At 37.1% G+C, this 20,089-nt stretch overlaps 3 protein-coding genes and 1 long non-coding RNA gene across 6 annotated transcripts; all 4 read left to right on the top strand.

The window, feature by feature from the left end:
* The first annotated feature begins 1,796 nt into the window (after nt 1-1,796).
* Nucleotides 1,797-5,483, top strand: LOC103984055 (ankyrin repeat-containing protein At2g01680). Of its 2 annotated transcripts, XM_065108125.1 has the most exons (4): nt 1,797-2,206; nt 3,054-3,176; nt 3,270-3,679; nt 4,353-5,483. In XM_065108125.1, the coding sequence occupies exons 1-4, from the start codon at nt 1,924-1,926 to the stop codon at nt 5,217-5,219; spliced, it is 1,683 nt and encodes a 560-aa protein (XP_064964197.1). In that variant the 5' UTR covers nt 1,797-1,923; the 3' UTR covers nt 5,220-5,483. The 2 variants fall into 2 exon arrangements, with proteins under 2 accessions (XP_064964197.1, XP_009399736.2); XM_009401461.3 differs by lacking the exon at nt 3,054-3,176 and having other exon boundaries at nt 1,799-2,206.
* LOC135612189 (uncharacterized) lies at nt 2,213-2,972 on the top strand. Its single transcript, XR_010486819.1, has 2 exons — nt 2,213-2,538; nt 2,637-2,972. It is a non-coding gene; the product is annotated as an uncharacterized LOC135612189 (long non-coding RNA).
* A 1,176-nt stretch (nt 5,484-6,659) lies between the features above and the next one.
* On the top strand, nt 6,660-10,163 carry LOC103984054 (F-box protein SKIP28). 2 transcript variants are annotated; one of them, XM_065108124.1, is made up of 4 exons: nt 6,660-7,193; nt 7,995-8,305; nt 8,663-8,943; nt 9,620-10,163. In XM_065108124.1, exons 1-4 carry the CDS (start codon nt 6,810-6,812, stop codon nt 9,721-9,723), a joined length of 1,080 nt encoding a protein of 359 aa, XP_064964196.1. In that variant the 5' UTR covers nt 6,660-6,809; the 3' UTR covers nt 9,724-10,163. The 2 variants fall into 2 exon arrangements, with proteins under 2 accessions (XP_064964196.1, XP_009399734.2); XM_009401459.3 differs by having other exon boundaries at nt 6,664-7,193; nt 9,124-9,632.
* A 1,196-nt stretch (nt 10,164-11,359) lies between these two features.
* On the top strand, nt 11,360-12,517 carry LOC103984363 (transcription factor MYB20). Its single transcript, XM_009401845.3, has 3 exons — nt 11,360-11,576; nt 11,658-11,787; nt 11,900-12,517. The coding sequence occupies exons 1-3, from the start codon at nt 11,444-11,446 to the stop codon at nt 12,450-12,452; spliced, it is 816 nt and encodes a 271-aa protein (XP_009400120.2). The 5' UTR covers nt 11,360-11,443; the 3' UTR covers nt 12,453-12,517.
* The last annotated feature ends 7,572 nt before the right edge of the window (nt 12,518-20,089 follow it).

Here is a 20,089-nt window from a genome sequence, read left to right as displayed (position 1 = left end):
CAATATAAAGAAATTATAATTATAATATGATTCTTTAGAAGATGATATTAGGACTCTCCTAATTATTTATTCTAGACACTCTACTCTTGTTTATAAAAGGATAGAAACTCCTATGAACTAAATTACTTAATCAGTTATTAAGATATCATAGATCTTTTCTTATCTCTTTTTTATTACTAAGTCATCACGTGATTGTATGAATAATAGGAAGAGGAAAGAAGGTAAATCTAGTTATCTTTACAAATCAATATAATTATAACTCTCGGATCCGATGATAATATACTCGTAAATATGATAAAGATTTTTTGAATGACACCGAAAGATATGTATCATAAATTTAATACGTCATTATTTGATTTTAGATTTTAATATTATTTTTTTATATAATAATAATATATTATAATTTTTATACTTATAGATAATTCCAATCAAGTTTCCTATACAACATACATAAATACCTAAATAGTCATTATTTTCTCATGGTTTAAATGTCGAGCACTAACACAAATGGGTTCCACGTAGACATTCCAACTAGTACACTTTTTTGCGAAAAAAAAAAAAGTGTTCCTTACCTTTCGGTGATCGTAAGATAATTGTTTTCTATAAATTGGGAAGACTTGAAAGGGATAAGAAATGATGCACTTTTTCCATTACCTTTGTTATATCCAACCTTTTTCTTTAGTTTAAAAGCAAAGAAATGAAAGACTTCAATGTTGATTTGGAACACCCAATGACTCATTTCATCGTCTTAAATAAAGAAAGGCTATTGTATCCATTGTAGGACACGTTATGTAGCTTCCATGGCAACTTACCCATGCTCCTTTGGAGTGAAGAGGTTCCTTCCCAATTAAGATGGACCAATCTAGCAAAGGATGTGTCACAAAGTCCTATCTCTAATCTTACCTTGTGATCATTTTTTGCACGTTTATTTATCATCTATAATTAAATAAAATTACAATAATATTGCCCAAATAGTTTGAAATTAATCTTAAAATATATTTTCTAGAAGCATATCTACCAAAACATGTGTTGCTCTGCCATCTAATCCAACTGACAATGGCAACCACATCTTATTTAGAACACTAGAAAAAACTCAAATCAAATAGGCTCAACTAAGAAAAGAAAAAATAACTTTTCATTTGCATCAATGATTATACTATCATCAATCAATCAAATGATCCTGAACCAAATAATTTCTCGGGTTTGGGAAGATGATTTTTTTTAAAAAAAAATAGTATACCTACTTCAAAAATCTTAAAAGAATAAATTAATATTAGTTATCCAATATATATATATATATACTTATAATTGGGCCATAAGAATATTTTACGAGGGTGTTGTTGATATATTCCGGAACATTTCATACGTTATTAATATTCTCCATTTACTCTATGTTCTATTTTTTATAAATCAAATATATTTTGATTAAAATGATATTTAAGACGGTATTCTTGAATCTTTTATATCATTATCATGTCTTGTTTGAAATTATTTATTTTATTTGGGATATATTTATTATTTATTAAATAATTTTAATTTATTTTATTATTATATAAAATTTTAAATTATTTAGAATTATGGATAAATCTAATATTGATTGTTATGTCATCGAAGATTGACGTGATGTGAATGGTGACTTCCAATTGTAATGATCGCAAGATAAAACTGAAACGGTCCCACCGTAAGCCGCCCATTCATTGTATCTTCGTGCTGCTACAGTTCGACTCTCGACTTGCCCTCCGCAATAATAAAAATGCACTTTTTTTACCATAAAATAGGACCAATAGATTCCTTCCATGTCCTCCTCCACCGAAACCCGTGGATAGGACACCTCTCTCTCTCTCTCTCTCTCTCTCTCTCTCTGCAATTGATGTAGTGTGTGGGAGTAGACTTCCGGTAGGCGGAGACTCACTCGAACTGGTGATGGATCTATGGCTCGGATCGCACCAGGCCTTCTTCGCCGCTGTCCGATCGGGTGATGTCGACGCCGTCCGGTGCCTCGTCGAGGAGCTCGACCCCGCTGCCGCGGCCGCCCTGGCGACGGCCCAGACGGAGGCGGGAGAGACACCGCTCTACATCGCGGCGGAGAACAACTCCGAGGAGCTCTTCCGCTACCTCCTCCGCTTCTATGACTTCGAGGCCGCCGCCATCCGCTCCCGCGTCGACCTCGACGCCTTCCACGTCGCCGCCAAGCTCGGGCATGTGGGTGAGCCCCCGCCCCCACTGGTTTTTGCTGTCGATCTCGTCCTCTTTTGATCGGTTTCTCGTTTCCATGAGAGGGAAAGCCAGATGCATTATCTATGAAAAAAAATTGAAACTTGCAAGCATTAAAGGTGAAGAACTTGATTTTTTGGAAGTCGATTAATCAAAATGTTTTGTCGATTGTGTTAATCTGTGCGGCTGATGGGCTTTTCGAAGCGAGCAGAAGTCGGTAATGATCTTCTTTGGGGTACTTGTGAGTCTGCGATTCGATTTCTAACGCAAGTTTTAATAGATGAATGAGACGATGGATCAAAATTCACCCTTTTAGATTCATGGGTGAGTGAGCTTTTGACTTCAATCGGCAGAAATTTTGACTTGTTTTGAGATGTATGTCCATTTCCTTAGTCAATAACCAACACTCCCCCAATTGGCAGGGGCCTCTTGCCTGGGCTGCTCTTTTTCAAAGGCAATTTGCAGATGGATGAATTAATTGGAATCCTGAAGAATGCTAAAATGGGGTTTACATTTCGATCTTTGATGATCTAGGGAAATTCGTACTTGTGGATGTTGCTTGATACAATCTCATGTGTTTGCTATATTCTGGATCTTGTATTATGCAATCAGGAAGGCCATCAAATTTTCTAGGACAGCTGTTTTTTTTAGATTAAGCTGACTTGTAAGTAATCCAAATGTGACGAAACATAAGTCATCAGACTTGACTTTAATGGAATATTATGACATCAATGATAGAAGAAAACCTTCACTTTGTATGTAGATTGTTGCATGTGCAAGTTTAGATTTTTCTTTTTTTTTGCAAAACTGAACTAGCAAAAATTGGTTGCTTTTCTTAGATCTGCCGCCGTTAACATTTATCGCTGGTCCAACTATCCAGAATTCTGAGTTATTTATCATGATCTGGACTCAATCATGTCATTTCCATTCACCAATTCACATCATGGGTGTCGGTTGTACTGGTAGGATGGGTTGGACATGCAGTACATCAAAGCTTTGCTGCTCGATATACTTTTTTTTCAGAATCTCGACCGGTCATTCTTTTTTTTCTACAGGGATTGCGAAAGAACTTCTCAGCCTGTGGCCTGCTTTCTGCAGAGTATGTAATTCATCAAATACTAGTGCCCTTTACTCAGCTGCGGTCATGGATCATTTGGACGTGGTGAATTCCATTTTGGATGTGGATGAGAGCTCAGCAAGAATTGTGAGGAAGAATGGGAAAACGGCATTGCATACTGCTGCTAGAGTTGGTTATTATCAAATCGTGAAAGCACTTCTACAGAGAGATCCAGGGATAGTCTCTATAATAGACAAGAAAGGCCAGACTGCACTACATATGGCTGTCAAAGGTCGCAGTCTTGATGTTGTGGAGGCGTTATTGCAAACTGATATTGCTATTCTCAATATGCGTGACAAGAAGGGGAACACAGCTTTGCACATAGCGACCAGGAAATGGCGCCCACAGGTATAGAAATACTAGCTCTGTTCCACTTGTAATATTAGTAATAGTGACAAATGTGTATAAAGATTTTGTTGCAAAATTGTTTATCACAGACTATATTTTTTCCTTTTTACTTGATTGATCAGAAAGACTTTTGACCTTGTGAAGCTTTCACCAATAGCAGTCAAATGCAGGTTAAAAATGTTTTAACAATAGCGATTTTAATGTTTTCTCTTTGGTTAGACATCACGCTACTTCTTTCCCATGAATCCTTGAGGCATAACTTGACATTAAGACGACCAACTAATTTTTGTTGCTGACTCTTTCACAATATATGGTAGTATATTCTTCTTTTAAATACGATGGAGTTAGGTCTACCATTGTATAGTGTATAACCACTCAATTCTTTATGCTCGGTGTACGAGTAACATTAGTATCAGCACTTGGACCATTCAGTAACATTTTGTAGTAGATTCATATTGACGTTGACTTTCAGTCACTGGACTTTGAAATTATATTTTACTGCAGTGTAATGACCTTTTGGATTCATGACTTCTAGTTTGCTCTTTCCGATGGCTTCCATGGTCCGAGTGACACCAAGCTCAGGGTTGCATTATTGTTATCTTGACTCAACTTTAAAGTGAAACTTTTGTTATTGAGTGGATCGTGTTGCTGTCATATTTCTCTTTTCTTGCAGATGGTACGACTTCTTTTGTGCTATGAGTCTATCGAGGTCAATGCCATCAATAATCAGAATGAAACCGCAATGGACTTGGCCGAAAAGATCCCATATGGTGAATCTCAAATGGATATTTTGGAGAGCCTATCAGAGGCAGGTGCCAAGCATTCAAGGAATATTGGCAAAGATGATGATGAGCTGCGGAGAACTGTCAGTGACATAAAGCATGACGTCCATACACAGTTCATACAGAATGCTAAAACAAATAAACGAATGTCCGGGATCGCAAAAGAGCTCAGGAAACTGCACCGTGAAGCTGTTCAGAATACCATCAATTCAGTGACAATGGTAGCAGTTCTGATTGCATCCATTGCGTTCATGGCCATATTCAATTTGCCCGGTCAGTATCTCCAAGATGGTGGAGAAGTTGGCAAGGCTTATATAGCTGATGTAAGGGGGTTCCGTGTGTTCTGCCTCTTGAATGCCACTGCTCTCTTTATTTCTCTTGCTGTCGTTGTGGTACAGATCACTTTGGTTGCATGGGAAACCCGTGCTCAAAAGCAGGTTGTTTCGGTAGTAAACAAGCTCATGTGGACTGCCTGTCTCAGCACTTGCTCGGCTTTTCTCTCATTAGCTTATGTGGTTGTGGGGAAGCAAGCATCATGGATGGCTACGACAATAACAGCAGTTGGAGGTCCTATCATGGTGGGAACTCTGTTGACCATGAGTTATCTTGTACTTCGACAGCGTTTCAGGATTGGTGAAGACTCTCAAAGGCGTATCAAGAGGGCCAGCGGCAGCAAGTCCTTCTCCTGGTCTCTTTATTCTGGTTATTCAGATCCAGATGTGTTTTCTGATAATGAGAAGAAAATATATGCTCTGTAGGTATGACCATTATAACGTATAGCATCCACAAAGTCCAGCTACTCCTATCTTTGTAAATAATTATGGAACTTATCACTCGTTTGGCAGCTTGGATAAGAAGTGTTCTTTAAGCTTTGTTCTTCGATAAGGATAACGAAGGGGTGAAAGTTATGCAATCTGTGTAAGAACTATAAAGTCTAGCAATGAACGGTAGTCGATATGAGTTAATGTACCCTGTTTTTTGTCAATTAGATAATAACAGGCTGGAGATATGAATTGCTACTCCCTCCTTGTCATCATTAGAATGAGCTTCCAGTTGTACAGTTGGTCTGAGTGAGATATTTTAACCTCAAATTGGCTTATATTAGGTCTGAGTGAGATATTTTAACCTCAAAGGTTGAATCAAAGAGTCTGTTCTACAGAAGGTTCTTAAATGATTGAACTCAACAAAATGGCAAGTAATGCTGGATTCAGATGTTGAAACCTACCTGGATATGTTGCTTCAACTTGTTTTCAAGTCCATTTTTGCTGGCCTTGGACATGGTAATCTGACACCTTTGGCTGAGACACAACTCTTCTGGTGTGTCATTTGTTGCATTTTGCAAGTACAAATATTCCCTTTGTTTCCTTGTTCAGTGAGGATTGAATGATTAAGTCAAAGTCTGAGACAGGTTGGATGATGCTGAATGTTCTACATGTAGTTATGCTTGTTACTTAGATTTGAATCTTGCCTGATGTTAATAGTTAATAAAGGGATCGAATTGATTCAGTTTCCTTCCAGTATCACCTTCTTAGATGGGAATGGCAATTTCACTACTGAAGAGTTGGAGCACAAACTATACTGAAATAAAATTAAAATATCTCCAGCATAAGATAATAGCATTCAAGTAGAATTCAAGGATTGTGTGGTTGAAGTAAAGGAATGCTGATTTATGTCATGACAAGCTGACAAATAGAATAAGGACAGAATTTTTTTGTTTCTTCCATTAATACCAATAGAGAGAGAGAGAAAAAAAAATAACTATTTTGGCTACTATATCTTTATCTTTGACTTTTCTCAAACTAAAAGCTAATACAAACAACAATATTACGTTGCACTTAGTTATCAGAAAAAATAATTTTTTTTTTGTTGATAATTATTATCGAATGGTTTTCTTATTGATAATTATTATTAAATTTAATGATGTTAAGTTAAGATTTGATTATCTGATATGAATGCTGATTTAGAACCAATCGAGATTAGCTGCTTGTCGATTTTGATTGTGCTAAACCTTGTAAAACTGTATTGTTGATCATTTTTAATTATTCTAATTTAATATTTAAATTAGTTTTGAGCTTAGATTATTCGATTTATATTTTCTAATATATTATTAAGAGTATTTAATATCATAGATTAAGAATATTTAATGTATTGTTAAGATGTCGATCACTTGATACTACTAAAATCTTAAGAGCAAAACCCCGCACACCGACCCACCGTAGCTAAAGCAGCCGTTCGATATATGATCTCCTTTGCTTTCCCATTGGCAAACACGGTCATCGTCTCCTCGAGGGACTCGACGTTGCTTCGTGCCCCCTCTCTCTTTCTTCGCCTCGGAAGCTCTCCTTCGAATGGAACCTTCTCCTCTGCTGGCTGAGGATGCAGTCGTCGGTCGCCCTCCACCGCCATCCCACGACGGCTGTCGGAACCCTGACGCCGGCTCCTCCGACGGGACCGGCGCCCTGCTTCTGGTCTTGGGATACCTCCGGCTGCCGGAGCTGCTGGCCTTCCAGAGGGTCTCGCGATTTTTCAGGGACGCAGTTGCCGGAGACGGCCTGCTGTGGCGGCGCGTCGCCGTTCAGAGTCCGTTGAGCGGGCGGCTCACCGATGACGCCCTCCTGCGCATAACGTCGAGGGCTGAAGGAAAGTTGGAATCTTTGGCTCTGATGGACTGCTGGAAGATCACGGACGATGGGCTCATGCAGGTTGTGGATCGAAATCCTGGCATCGCCAAGGTGATTACTTTTCACCCCTCGAATGACTTAAGGTTTCTTCTGGTACTTGTTTCGGTTGACATTGGAATGAGCTTTAATACCACCATAGTTGCAATCTTTTACTGTAGAGTTTCAGTAATCTAAGCAAAGATTTTGAACTAATTCTGTCTCTGCAGTGAGAATAGAGCAGCAATTGCAGCGATTAGGCACACTGTAAGATGAAACAAAAAAGAAATCTTGCAGTAATTACTGTAGTGTGTGAGTTAATTTTTATGAAGAAACCTTTTTGATGAATAGTGAGTTTATGGAGAGTATTCAAAGATTCAGATGCATCCAAAATGCTACAGTCAGTTGGCTTATGGTGATCACTAATATTCTACTGCATCCAAGATGCGATGCTCTAGATATAAGAGGCTATCCAACGGTAGCACACATTGATATTGACCTTCATAAGAATAGTACATGAAAAATAGATGTTATAGATAATGGATCTTATTCCATTTAGGCAATTTAAGTATGGTCAGGTACAAGGACATGGAAGCTGGATGATTCGACTATGTAAATTTTCTGTCAAATTCTTTTGTGTACTGTTCTAAATAGCACCTGATATGTTATTTCTTGTATATTTAGAGAAGCTCAGTTCGGTTTAGGAATTCTAATAAAATTTGCATGTATGGTGGTTCTAGTGATGGTAACTAAATATGCAAAACCCTCGGGAAAGCAGTGGCCAGTGTGGTCCATTTTCTTTTATCTTAGACAGCAGAATCTCAAAATTTTTGGTGCTCATGCGTTCACTAAACCCAAGTCTACGAAATTTTGCAGCTTCATGTACCAGGATGCACATACTTGACTGCAAATGGTATAGTAAGAATTGTTCAGCGGCTCTATGAGCGCAAGGGCAATCTGAAATCTCTCCAGATTCATGGTATCTGCAACATAACCAAAGACCATCTTGACATCCTCAAGTTGTTGTTGTTAGGAAGTAATCACCAACAGGTTCTACCACCAACTAACGACCGCTACTGGCACTCCTTTACATTCATCAATCATGATGACCGCCCAATAGATGTTGATATTTGCCCCAAGTGCAAGCATGTAAGGATGGTGTTTGATTGTACAAGGGAGAATTGCAGGTTGGTGTCCTCTGGCTACCATATAATTTTAAGTTTCTTTCTTTCAAATATTTGGAGTGAAATATCAAATAATGTTGTTAGAGACTTATTATCTATACTCTTTTCAAGTATTTTCTCTTTAGTAAATTACCATCCCTCACAAACCTAATCGAAGCTATTGGTTTCTGGACTGTTGCATACAAAGTCTATTATTGTCATATTCCTAATGACATCTTGGTCTACTGTCCTGAATCATCGAGTTCTTGTGCTTGATTTCAAGTTAACTTGATTGTTCATATCATGATTAATGATGGTTCAGTTGGTACTTGCTAGCATTTCATTTAATGAAACCTCTCCTTAATATAGAAAGCATTGCAGGTCAATGAAGTCCCAATGGACAGAATGCAGAGGGTGCTTCTTCTGCATTGCAAGGTGTGAGGACTGTGGAGGTTGTCTCGATTTTGATGAACTTGGGGAAGAAACTGTGTGCTCCCATCTACTGTGTGTGAAGTGTTGGCTTGATCTTCCAAAGTGCAATATCTGCAACCGACCATATTGCAAAGGACATTCGAATTTCCTAGAGGGATCTTCCAAGTTTCTCGGTTTTGTATGTGAGCAGTGTATGGAATCCACGAGCTCATCATATCATTCTACTTGTGGTAAATTTTACCATTATTTCCTGATTGTATCTTGCTTGAAATTAATTAGTTTCAACATAATATCATTGCTTTTGATAAACATGTCTTATTATGTTTACTTTTCTAGATTTTACTATCATCATCTAGCAGCTGGTCAAATGACCTTGTACGACCCTAGCTTAAGTTTGATTTTACTTTCAGGATAACTCTGGTGGTATTCAATGAAGACTGTTCTCTTGGTCTGTGTTCAAACAGGACGTGGTTTCACCTCGGTTGTATTTAAGCAGGACCCAGAGGAAGCAAAGCTTGATGCAAAATTCCTAATACATAATCTGGTGTAATCTAACTTGTGGCAACTATAGGCCGACTGATTTGATCATGGACATTATTTAAGATCATGTTTTACTATAGATTTTCTTAAAGTTTGTCCAACAAACATCTGGACTATATTCTCTTTGCTGCATAATGGAATCGGAAGTCATGTAACTTTGTCCCTAGCATAAACTGTCGTTATATGGTTTTAAAGAGGCAGACAGTTTCGATACTTGACCTCTCATTAGTCTGTGGTTAATACCTATTATTTTAGATGTTTTAGTTTCTTTGTAGATGTATCTTTAAACATGTAAGATATTCATGGAACTATCTGGAAAATTCTATATGCGTCTGCAAATATATTCTTCGGTTATTATTCTGGCAGGTTTGACATTATATGAAGCTGGCTTAAGAGACTTCCACCACCAAACAAGCTCTTTAGAGGTTTTCCGCATAGTGAAGCAAGCTCCCCACCCATTTCTTGTTTGAAGCCCAATTCTCTCAGTGAATGATCAGAAGCTCATGCAGGCTCAGATGACCTGATTTGCACTATTGAAGGCAGACTTGTACTGCAAGCTGAGCAAAAGTATTACTCTTTCATACTTTTCTAAATATATTGAATGATATATTTAGCTTTGCAGTTTGAATTGTGAATATCCAACAAAGGGTTAGGATCCTCTCTGGTTGTTGTTCATATTGAATCCTCATCATGTTGTTCATGTGATAGCAGGTTGGGCTTTATGCTTCTGTTTCAGATGGCAATCTTTTCTTAGCCTCACTTCAGCTTTTGTAATCCATCTAAAGCTTCTGAACCTCCTTTTCTAAGACACTACAGATCTTTTTACTACTGGAACCGTTTTGTCGATGTATGTTAATTCGACGATCCAGAATTATAATTGTTAATGTTTCATTGGTTCCTTCTGTGGATATATTTGGCTGTTTGTGATGTGCGATGGTACCTCTTAAGCATCCATTATGGAATTATCAGAATGGGTTCCATATTGCTGAAATCTCATCATTAGTACATTATGAATGGGTAAAATAGATTCAAACCATATTATATGATGTATATAATATCATGAGCTATCTCGGAGTATGTGGTAAGAAACATATACTATAATCTCAAAAGATCAATGTGTATTATCTTCGCACATAAGCATAGTAGATTACATGGTAAAATAGATTTCAGAATCACAACCCCTCATTTGATGTTGATAAGGGATCATTTGGTGTGGCCCTATAGGTTCGAGGAATTATCTACTTTGGGCGATGGGCGAGCTCCTCTCGTAGGAGAGCCAAGGGTTCATAACCGAGGTGCGGGTCTTCCTTCTAACATCTTATCAGATGTGATAAAAACTAATTTAGATGAAGACTCTCATTAGTTGATCAAGGAAGATGACAAAGGCCGATCGTGGATTAGAAAAAGGAATGTTTGACAATTTGGGTTATGCTAAATGGTTTTATCGTGATCTTCTTTGTGGGAAGCCACATTGACCAAAATTTAGTACCAAAAGTCTAAAAATAATTGGTCAAAGGTGCCCATACTTGGCCTAGTTGACCAATAGATCCAACGCTCTTCTCCCCTCCACAAACAACCGAGAGAATTTAAGTAACTTAATTCATCCCAAGGCCAAATAAAGACACATTTCGAATGCTTCCAAGGTGTATTATATTCCAACTAATGTGCCAAAGAATTCAGGTCCCGTTGGCCCCTTTTGAACCCACTTGTGGACAGTCATAATAGAGGCCGACATAGCAGTGCTCTTTGGATAGGGTATATGCATCCTTCATTTTACTATCATTATTGTATTTACAAGTGGAGAAGGAGGGTATTATCTAATGTTAACCCCGCATTGAGAAGATCTTTGTTTCAGACAATGTGCCGTGTGCTGTATACTGATAGATAGAGCAAGTAGGTGACACTGAAAGCCATGATTACTCAGATGGAAAAGAAAATATCAGATGGACTCATTTTGGTTCATCAATTTGCATTCAAGAGCCTAGGAAAGAAGAACAATTGGCTGCTTCCTTCACCTCCTCACCAAATAGGAGAGCAAGAGGTGGAGTTGGCACGTGCATGAGAACGGGTCAATATTGATGGAGCTATAAAGGAGGGTGCAGGAAGTGGAGTTGAGCCTACCTTAGACATTGTTCCCTCCTTGTCTCTCTAACTCAAGTGGTTTTGTTGGAGGAGGAAGGGTGAGATAGGATGGGGAGGAAGCCTTGTTGTGAGAAGGTGGGATTGAAGAAGGGACCATGGACAGCGGAGGAGGACAAGAAGCTTATCGACTTCATTCTCACCCAAGGACTGTGCTGTTGGAGAGCTGTACCCAAGCTTGCAGGTCTGTTTCACTTTTGCTTTTGTATGAGGAAGAGGATTAATGTTTGGTTTTGGGAATGATTCGGTGGTGTTGTTGACACAGGATTGCTGAGGTGTGGCAAGAGTTGCAGACTAAGGTGGACAAACTATCTCAGGCCTGACCTCAGGAGGGGATTTCTATCAGAAGATGAGGAAAAACTGGTCATTGAGCTCCACTCTCAGCTTGGGAACAGGTATCACTGCTCTCTCTCTCTCTCTCTCTCTCTCTCTCTCTCTCTCTCTCTCTCTCTCTTGTATAACTGGTTATGGGCTGAAGCAATTAACCCTTTATTTCCCTTGTGGCAGATGGTCTAAGATTGCATCTCAACTCCCTGGGAGAACAGATAATGAGATAAAGAACATCTGGAACTCCCGTATCAAGAAAGAGCTGAGGAAGATGGGCATTGATCCCCTTACTCACAAGCCCATCAGCCCTACAACAGAGGAGCTGCACCGCCACCAGCAGAAGGAGCAGCAACGACGGTGCATGGATGTGTCGTGTGATGGAGATGAGCAAACTGAGTCGGATTACTCGATGGGTTCCTCAAAGACGGCTGAAGAGGAGGCAAAAGAGAAGAGCACAGCAAGTCCTCGTGATCCTGCAGCTGATGAATCCCTCAGCAACTGCCCCGAGTTCTGCACCGATGAGGTGCCGATGCTACAGCCGCATGAGATACTGATCCCATGTGATTCTTCTGCTTGCTCTTCCTCGTGTTCTTCTGCTTCATCGTCGTCAAGCTCTTTCCCACGCATGGAGCTGCCCGAATCAATGCACCTATGGGGTTCCATCGATCAAGAATTGACTTGGAAATCATATCAGGAGGACTGGAAGTACGATGTGTTCTGCTTCGATTGTTAATGGTTCTTGTAATTTGACAACAAACTAGACGTTGAATGAGAAAGATAATTGCTTTTCTTAGCTCAGCCCACATGAGCAAATCATCTGAAGAAGAACGAGAGAAGATTGCTGCAGAATGCTAGTCTTCGTAAGTTAAACTTGAACGTATTAGTGAAGGGACTTCAACATGGTTGATATTCTTGATTGACAATCTTCTCTCTTTTGGAGAACTGTGAAGATAATGTGTGTTATGGATGATTGTAAAATAACACATTTATTATGAGAAAATAATCTCTTTGTTAATTGGATAGCCAATCATAATAAACTTACAACGTATTCTGAGCCATATGAAAAGAGTGTTGAAATGATTAGCTTTGATGTCGATGGATGCTCCTATGTCATGAAATTTGCTACGACTACAAAACGAAGTAGATTGAAAGTAACAATCTAACGAGTGGGAGTCACTTTGCTTGCTAGACAATATTACATGTCATTGGCCAACAAAATGCTGGTTGTTGATGAGTGTACATCATTAATTATTAAGGCCATGAGAAGGAAATTATGAGCATCAACAGAACATTCTTAGCTTACTAAAGCTTCATATTTGATTCATGTGCAGTCCTCTTATTATTTCCATGTGGTTTCTGCTTGAATCATCTTCTTCAGCACAGGGAGTAATAAGTTTCCCAAGAAATTTTCTGCATCGAGGTTGGTAAGATCTCCAGGACGCAAAGACTAAGGCATTAATGTCATTCTCACGTTGAAAATAACCGAGTGTGATCTCCATCATCCACAAATCTATGGTGTTCTACCTCGATCAAGAGTGTTGGAATAGTAACACAGCCTCTATTTTCAACCGAGGATTTGGTTGACTTTGACGTTACCCACAAGTCCACCTCAAATGGGTAAGAACGTTCCATTAAGGTTGTGATAACAATGCCACCACTCTGACTCGAGGTTCTCTGAGTCGGAACCACTCGGGTTGACTCAAAAGAGAGTCAACAATTGAGTGCCTTGTGGCCCAAATTTCAAGTTGATGTTGTGCTGGTGGCGTAGTTCGATGGAAGACTCGAAGCAAACTTTGGCTCCACGTTAATTGTTCACTCATTAAATCAGATTCGTTCCGGTGGAATTATAAGTGCTTTACTTTTCTGAAGCTTTTATACTTTGACCAAAATGCATGCATCGATCCATGAAAACATTATGATATAATTCAAAAATAATATGGATAAAAGAACTTGCTTCGTTTCATGATAATAAATATCCATGTATTTATCGCGTCATGCATGGGTAATTAGTGCATGGCTCTTTGCGTTCACACCACACCGAAATAAGCAGCAGGTTGTTGACGCGCTAAATCTGCAACGCGTTGACTTGGATTCCTCCTCGCCTCTTTTTTCTTCCTTGGGTTTTGGTTTCTCTTCTTCTTCTTCCTCTTCTTCTTCTCTCTCTCTCTCTCACGAAGCCACCGATGACCAAAATACTTTGAAGAAAGACGCGGTTAGACTGACAGTAGAAGAAGACTCCAATCCATCACGATCATTTTGCTCGTTGGAAGTAACAGTGCATAATAATGGTTCTCCACTTATAGAATGTTGATCTTATCGCCGAAACAAAACAGAAACATTAATTAGACTGGACAATGAAGTATTCATGTAGGTGATGAACATGCATTCCTTGACTATGCTTTGATGGCATTTTGGAGCTCGTAGCGATCACTAGAATTCTTCCATTGCAACTGTGGAGTGGTGGCACACTGTTGGGGTACAGATCTTAATACTTATTACGACGAATTAAAGTGCACAACATATCCTATTAGCCACTCAGCTAAACCTGTAGTATTCTGACTTCCACATGTCGTCACCGCCGAGGAGATGAGGCTGCTGCGGGGATAATATCGATGCCTCTTCTTGTCACCTGTAGGACCTCTCCTTCCCCACCAATGGAATGGCCAAGCACAGGCAAAAGCACCAAAAAGGCATAGGACAAATCCAATAAAAACCAACCTACTTCAACAAATTTAATGCACATAATGACCGAAGGTTATATACTTTTGTCATTTCATACAGCCACCCGATCGCTTTGTGCTTCAAGGAGGAACTGTTCAATTGCTACATTAATGACTGCAGACCTAATATTCTGTGGCAATGGACAAGAAAAGGTCGTATTTTGAAGCAGTGGAATGGTGGATGTGCCTTAGGGAGTTTTCTATTTGGATGCATGGATGAGGTGGGGGCCCCGATTGGCACCGATGTCGATGGGAGGATTAGTGGGCGGTGGGAGTGTCAACCATGTCGATCCCCCTCGTCCCCAGCTCAAGAGTTTTGAGTCTTCACGAGGAGTCGATGGATGAGACAGTGCAGTTGTCTGGGAAAGGAAGAGTGAGTACATCAGCAACCTGCAGCAAGGCGGAGAGAGCAGGTGTTACGAACAGGAAATCTACAGGAGAAGTTTGCTAGTGTCAATGTCCATCGATTCGATCCAAACACAATGTGGGACCAGAAAAATAGTTTTTTTTTATTATAGAGGAATAAAAAAAGAGAAGAATAGAAAGATAATAACTAAAAATAATAATATTAAAAGAAAAGATAATATGTGGACAATGCAGCAGCATCCATTCTATCGGAAAACAATGTAATCAACTATAAGAATAAAAAGTATAAAAATAAAAAAAAATGTTTTAATCATATCAAATCAAAAATATAATATGTTTCTAATAATTCTGACTTAATTCCAAGAATGAATTTTTTGATTGAATATAGAGATAATAATCTTTAAGTTCAATCAATAATGAATCTGAATTTTTTTATTTATTTATTTTATTTTTCTTCACCTATTCTTCTGATACAAAAGTGAATTAATTGATGGAGTGGTGTAAGATCTCACATTTCCATCATCAACAAAAAACGCTGCGATCTCCTAGCGAAACCTGAAATTAATCCACGCGATATGTGAACAGCAGACAGAAGGAAAAGGATGTCATGATGTGTAATAGACGGTCGGCAGGTGATTCTCCTCAAAAGTAAAGAATACATCGAAGTCAAAAACAAAATGAATGCAAGTGCGAAGTTTATGCTGCTCACCGTCTGTCAATGATTCAATGGCCTCCAGTGCAATAGAAATGGCCATGATTGGCCCATTCCCCATAAGCACCATTGAAGTAAGTATATATATATATATATACACTTGGCTGAGAGAGAGAGAGAGAGTTCTCCTAAGGCAACCATTTCGATCGTCTCTTCGCTGCAGATGTGTCACCAATTCAATGGCTTATCCAATTGTTACTCCCCACTAAGTCTACATTCTCTGAAGTGTCAGAGAAGACTCGTGATCGGATGGGGGGATCCCATAAACATGTCTGTCTTCTGGTCGATGGGGGGCAGTGCGTCGTTTCGATACTAGAGTTGTTTATGACAAGATACATGACATTGGTGAACGTAAGTGTGATGTAATAGATGCATGTCAATTGAGAGAGAGAGAGAGAGAGAGAGAGAGATGAAAGATGTTGGGCTTAATTTTGGAGCAGGAGCAGCCCAAATACAAACGAGTAGAAAGTTAGATGTGCTTTCATATCAAATCTTATATAGCTTTTGCTCAGGCTCATTTATTGTCTAACATTGGTACTAAATGCAATCAATATAACATATAATGACAATGTGTGCTTCATCAAATATCTTAATGAGTATTTTCAATTTTTAGTCATAACCGTGTTGGAAATCCATGCCTGCGTTATCCGATTAGTCTCGTATTAGAGATGAATAAGATTAAAATTATCTTATAAAGATTTGATGAGTTTCTTAGATATTTTGATTGATTTAAGTCAAATGAAATTGATAGACCAGTTAGTCTATCAGGCCCGAGTCATGATATTTGGTATCAGAACTAATCTAATATTTAGGCATGATGATAGGACTCGAGTAGGAAAAGACTACCTGTGGATGAAGTCGGACGAATCGTCACAGTATGAAGCTACGTCTTACTGTACTATACTAAGGTTTGATTTGGGCTACATTAGCCCTTGAGGGTGGAAAAATTATAATACCTCGATTAGTTCCACATCGAAAGTGGATAAGACAAAAATTAACTTATAAGGATATGATGAGTGTATTATTATTTATTTTAGTTTAAGCACTTTTGGTAGTGGTTTAGGTAAAACGAAGCTAGTTAGTCTATCAAGCTTGAGTCGTGACACTTGGTATCAAAGTTGACTTAGTATTTATGCATAATGATGGGACTCGAGTAGGAAAGGACTACCCGTGGATAAAGTTAGAATACTAATCATGGCATAAAGTCATCACTTAAATATTTTATTAATTAAAAAAATTCTCTTTCACCTAAGCCTTAAATATATTACAAAATAATTAGATTACTCTAAAAATAAATATTAGATAAAAACTTACGAAGAACCACTAGTCAAAAATCATAAAATTAATATTTAATATTTATAAAATATATATAAATATAAATAATTATATCAATTAATTATAAAATTCATACATCATAAAAATAGTGATAATTTTTATGTAATAAATAAAATCATATATTAATTATATGCAACATATATATAATAATCATATAACAAAAATATACATCACTCGATAATGTATTCTCCCAATAGTGAATAGATCTCTCATCTATCCAAGTGGAGACACGTTCCTCCCAACAGTAGATGAAAGAATCGAACCGTCATATCTGATGGTTCGCTAATCCCCGAAAGGAATCATCCTATATACCCTCATCCGGGATACATAAATAACCATGATCATTCATTTATATCCATTTATTCATTTATGCATGTATCCAAGAAATAATATAATAAAATATTATGAGGGATCATGTTTGATATATAATCTCAGACTATATTTATTGGTGGCTCTACACTATGATGGGCTGGTAACTCTTTTCTCAAGTTACACTTCAATACGAACAAGTAGCATAATCACATATATTATATGATAACAATCATATTAATATCATAAATTTATAATAAAAAAAATTAATAATTATTTTTAAATGACATATTTAGATAAAATCCTAAATACATAAGATATCAATCTATTAGTAGTCATTAATAAACCAAAACCTTGGAATGATCCAATTGGCTTAAACTAGACTCAATTCAATTAGAACCTAATAGAACCAACATCAAATCATTAAAGAACCAATTTAGAATCACGTGTAATTTAGATTTGATTGATTTTAATTACACCAAGTATATTTAAAATAGTTAAGTTAATCTGAAATCACCCTAAATTAATTTTAACCTATTAAACATATATGATCCAATCAATTAACGAGCTCAAACCAATACAAAGAAAGGAAATTGGACTATATCATATAATGTTAGTTCAAACCAAACCGACTCACCTAAGTTTTGGATAGATCATGTGCGTTATGCATGCCTATCATAAGTAATAGGTTAGGTTGAGATATAATAGACTAGATAGAGGAACGACGATATATCTAGCGCTAATCACATAGTTTGGTGAGCCTAACTTTATAGATTGGTTGAGACTCACTCACAAGTTGGGCTAAGTTTTACTAAACTAGACCACGCTTAGCTTGTGGGTTAGGTCGTATCTAAACACATGAGTTAGAGTTATATCTGACCATATGGACTAGGTCGAACCTAACCACATGAGTTGGACCATACTTGAACGCTTGTCACATGAGTTGGCTCCTACCCGACCACATGAGTTAGGTCTTGTATTGCCACATGAGCTAGGTCATACTTAGACACATAGGTTGGGTTATACATTACCATAAGGGTTGGGTCCTATATGGTCATATGAGCTAGGTTGTACTTGGTCACATGAGTTGAGTCGTACATGATCACAGGTGCGGGGTCGACTTGGTCAAACAAATCAACCCGACTTAGGTTAGACCCTAATTAGATTGATCGTATCAAATTAGATTTTAATATTTTAAATTATTAAAGAGTAATTCAAATCCATGAATTAAGAATTTAAATTCATGATCTTAAATTTAAAACTAATTAAATCATAAAAAAAATTTATAAATAATTCTTAAAACGTAGATATATTTAATTCAATAAAATAAAACTAATATGTTAATCTAAAAATAAAAATTTTAATAATTAAATCAATCTTAAAATTTACTTAAGCTTAAGAGATTATTATATGTCAAATAATCATTCTAACATCATAATTCAATTATCACTATTTATTAGTCATAAAATTTTTAAATTAAAATATTATTATGCATCATAAAATTATAATAATCCTAATATCAAATATTTCAAAATCAAAACTAATTAGAAAAGAATAAAAGATTCTACCTCTCCTCATCAATCCTCTCTTTAGGCAATCATCTCTTCAATTCTTTCATTATTGATAAATAATAATTTAATTTTTAATTTTTAAATTTATTTTTATTGTATTTCACACATAAAGATAGAAATAGAATATTTATTTCTTATAATTTATATATATAAATAAAATATAAACTATTTACTTCCTAAAAATTACATCACTCATTATGAAATAAATCAATTAATAATTTAATTGATTGATAAAATTTATAACTTATATTAAGAAAATTAATTTTAATCGTTTTCTTAACCATTCTAAAAAATAACTAAGTTAATAATTTAAATAAAATAATATATTATTTATAGTAATTAATTTATATTAAGGAAAAAATTGTCGGTGTGATTACATTTAGGCATAGTGAGAGGGCAATTATACTACTATCAACTTATAAGGGAGGAAATTATAATACCCTGATTAGTCTCGGAAGTGAAAAATATTAAAATTACCTTAGAAGGTTTTGATAAGTATATCACTATCAACCATTTTGATTAGTGGTTTGGGTAAACAAAATTGATCGGTCAATTAACCTATTAGGCTCGAGTCATGATATTTGGTATTAAAGTCGACATAGTATTTAGGCATGACGAGGAAACTCGAGTAAAAAAAAGAATTATCTGGATGGAGTCAGACGATTCGCTACGACGTAAAGCCACCACTAAACTATAATTCACATTTAGGATTTGATTGAGATTATAATAAAGTTTGATGAGGATATCAAGTGCTTGAGTGAAAAAGATTATAACACCTTGATTAGTTTCATATCGAAAGTGGATAAGACTTAGATCGATTTATAAAGGCTCGATGAATATATTCTTATTAATTTCTATTAAATATTTTAATCTTGATATTTTGGCATTAGAATTGATCTAATGTATAATAATAAGCTCAGTAAAAGTAAAGTATCTTAATATATTATATTCATATATTTTAATCCGATTTTTATGAGTGGCAAAAGTTGTGCCCCTCCGGGTTAAAATGATATGCCACCGAGCAGAATCCATCGGAACCTTGTTGTTCCATCTGCAAGGCCCAGTACCAATGAATGCCGAAAAGGCCACATGAGACCGACGTATTTACAACATGGATCGACATAAGTTGCGGTCCGCTGAATTGACATCCTCCTACATCATCAAGATAATATCTTCTTCTCCAGAGCACACAGTGGATAGAAGAAGATGCACAGATTCAAGCGTGTTAGCTCGTGGTACAAACAACATGGATCACCAGAAAGTTGTGGTCCACTCGACTGACATTTTTCCCGGCAGAACATCAGGGAGAGAAGGCAAAAAGATCCGAGTCTGGGTTAGCCCGTGGGATTCACCAATC

Source organism: Musa acuminata, chromosome BXJ2-5 (genome assembly GCF_036884655.1).
Source record: "Musa acuminata AAA Group cultivar baxijiao chromosome BXJ2-5, Cavendish_Baxijiao_AAA, whole genome shotgun sequence".
NCBI classification, from domain to species: domain Eukaryota; kingdom Viridiplantae; phylum Streptophyta; class Magnoliopsida; order Zingiberales; family Musaceae; genus Musa; species Musa acuminata.
Note: the sequence above shows the minus strand (reverse complement) of the source record. Positions and strands in the feature narration are given on the sequence as shown.

Excerpts from the sequence above, each read along its gene's own strand:
- LOC103984055 (XM_065108125.1), top strand. The coding sequence starts at position 1,924 with ATGGATCTATGGCTCGGATCGCACCAGGCCTTCTTCGCCGCTGTCCGA. Across the intron at positions 2,207-3,053 it reads CGCCAAGCTCGGGCATGTGG|ATCTGCCGCCGTTAACATTT; the intron begins GTGAGCCCCCGC and ends TGCTTTTCTTAG. Across the intron at positions 3,177-3,269 it reads CATGGGTGTCGGTTGTACTG|GGATTGCGAAAGAACTTCTC; the intron begins GTAGGATGGGTT and ends TTTTTTCTACAG.
- LOC103984054 (XM_065108124.1), top strand. The coding sequence starts at position 6,810 with ATGGAACCTTCTCCTCTGCTGGCTGAGGATGCAGTCGTCGGTCGCCCT. Across the intron at positions 7,194-7,994 it reads GAAATCCTGGCATCGCCAAG|CTTCATGTACCAGGATGCAC; the intron begins GTGATTACTTTT and ends GAAATTTTGCAG. Across the intron at positions 8,306-8,662 it reads TGTACAAGGGAGAATTGCAG|GTCAATGAAGTCCCAATGGA; the intron begins GTTGGTGTCCTC and ends AAAGCATTGCAG.
- LOC103984363 (XM_009401845.3), top strand. The coding sequence starts at position 11,444 with ATGGGGAGGAAGCCTTGTTGTGAGAAGGTGGGATTGAAGAAGGGACCA. Across the intron at positions 11,577-11,657 it reads AGCTGTACCCAAGCTTGCAG|GATTGCTGAGGTGTGGCAAG; the intron begins GTCTGTTTCACT and ends TTGTTGACACAG. Across the intron at positions 11,788-11,899 it reads CACTCTCAGCTTGGGAACAG|ATGGTCTAAGATTGCATCTC; the intron begins GTATCACTGCTC and ends CCCTTGTGGCAG.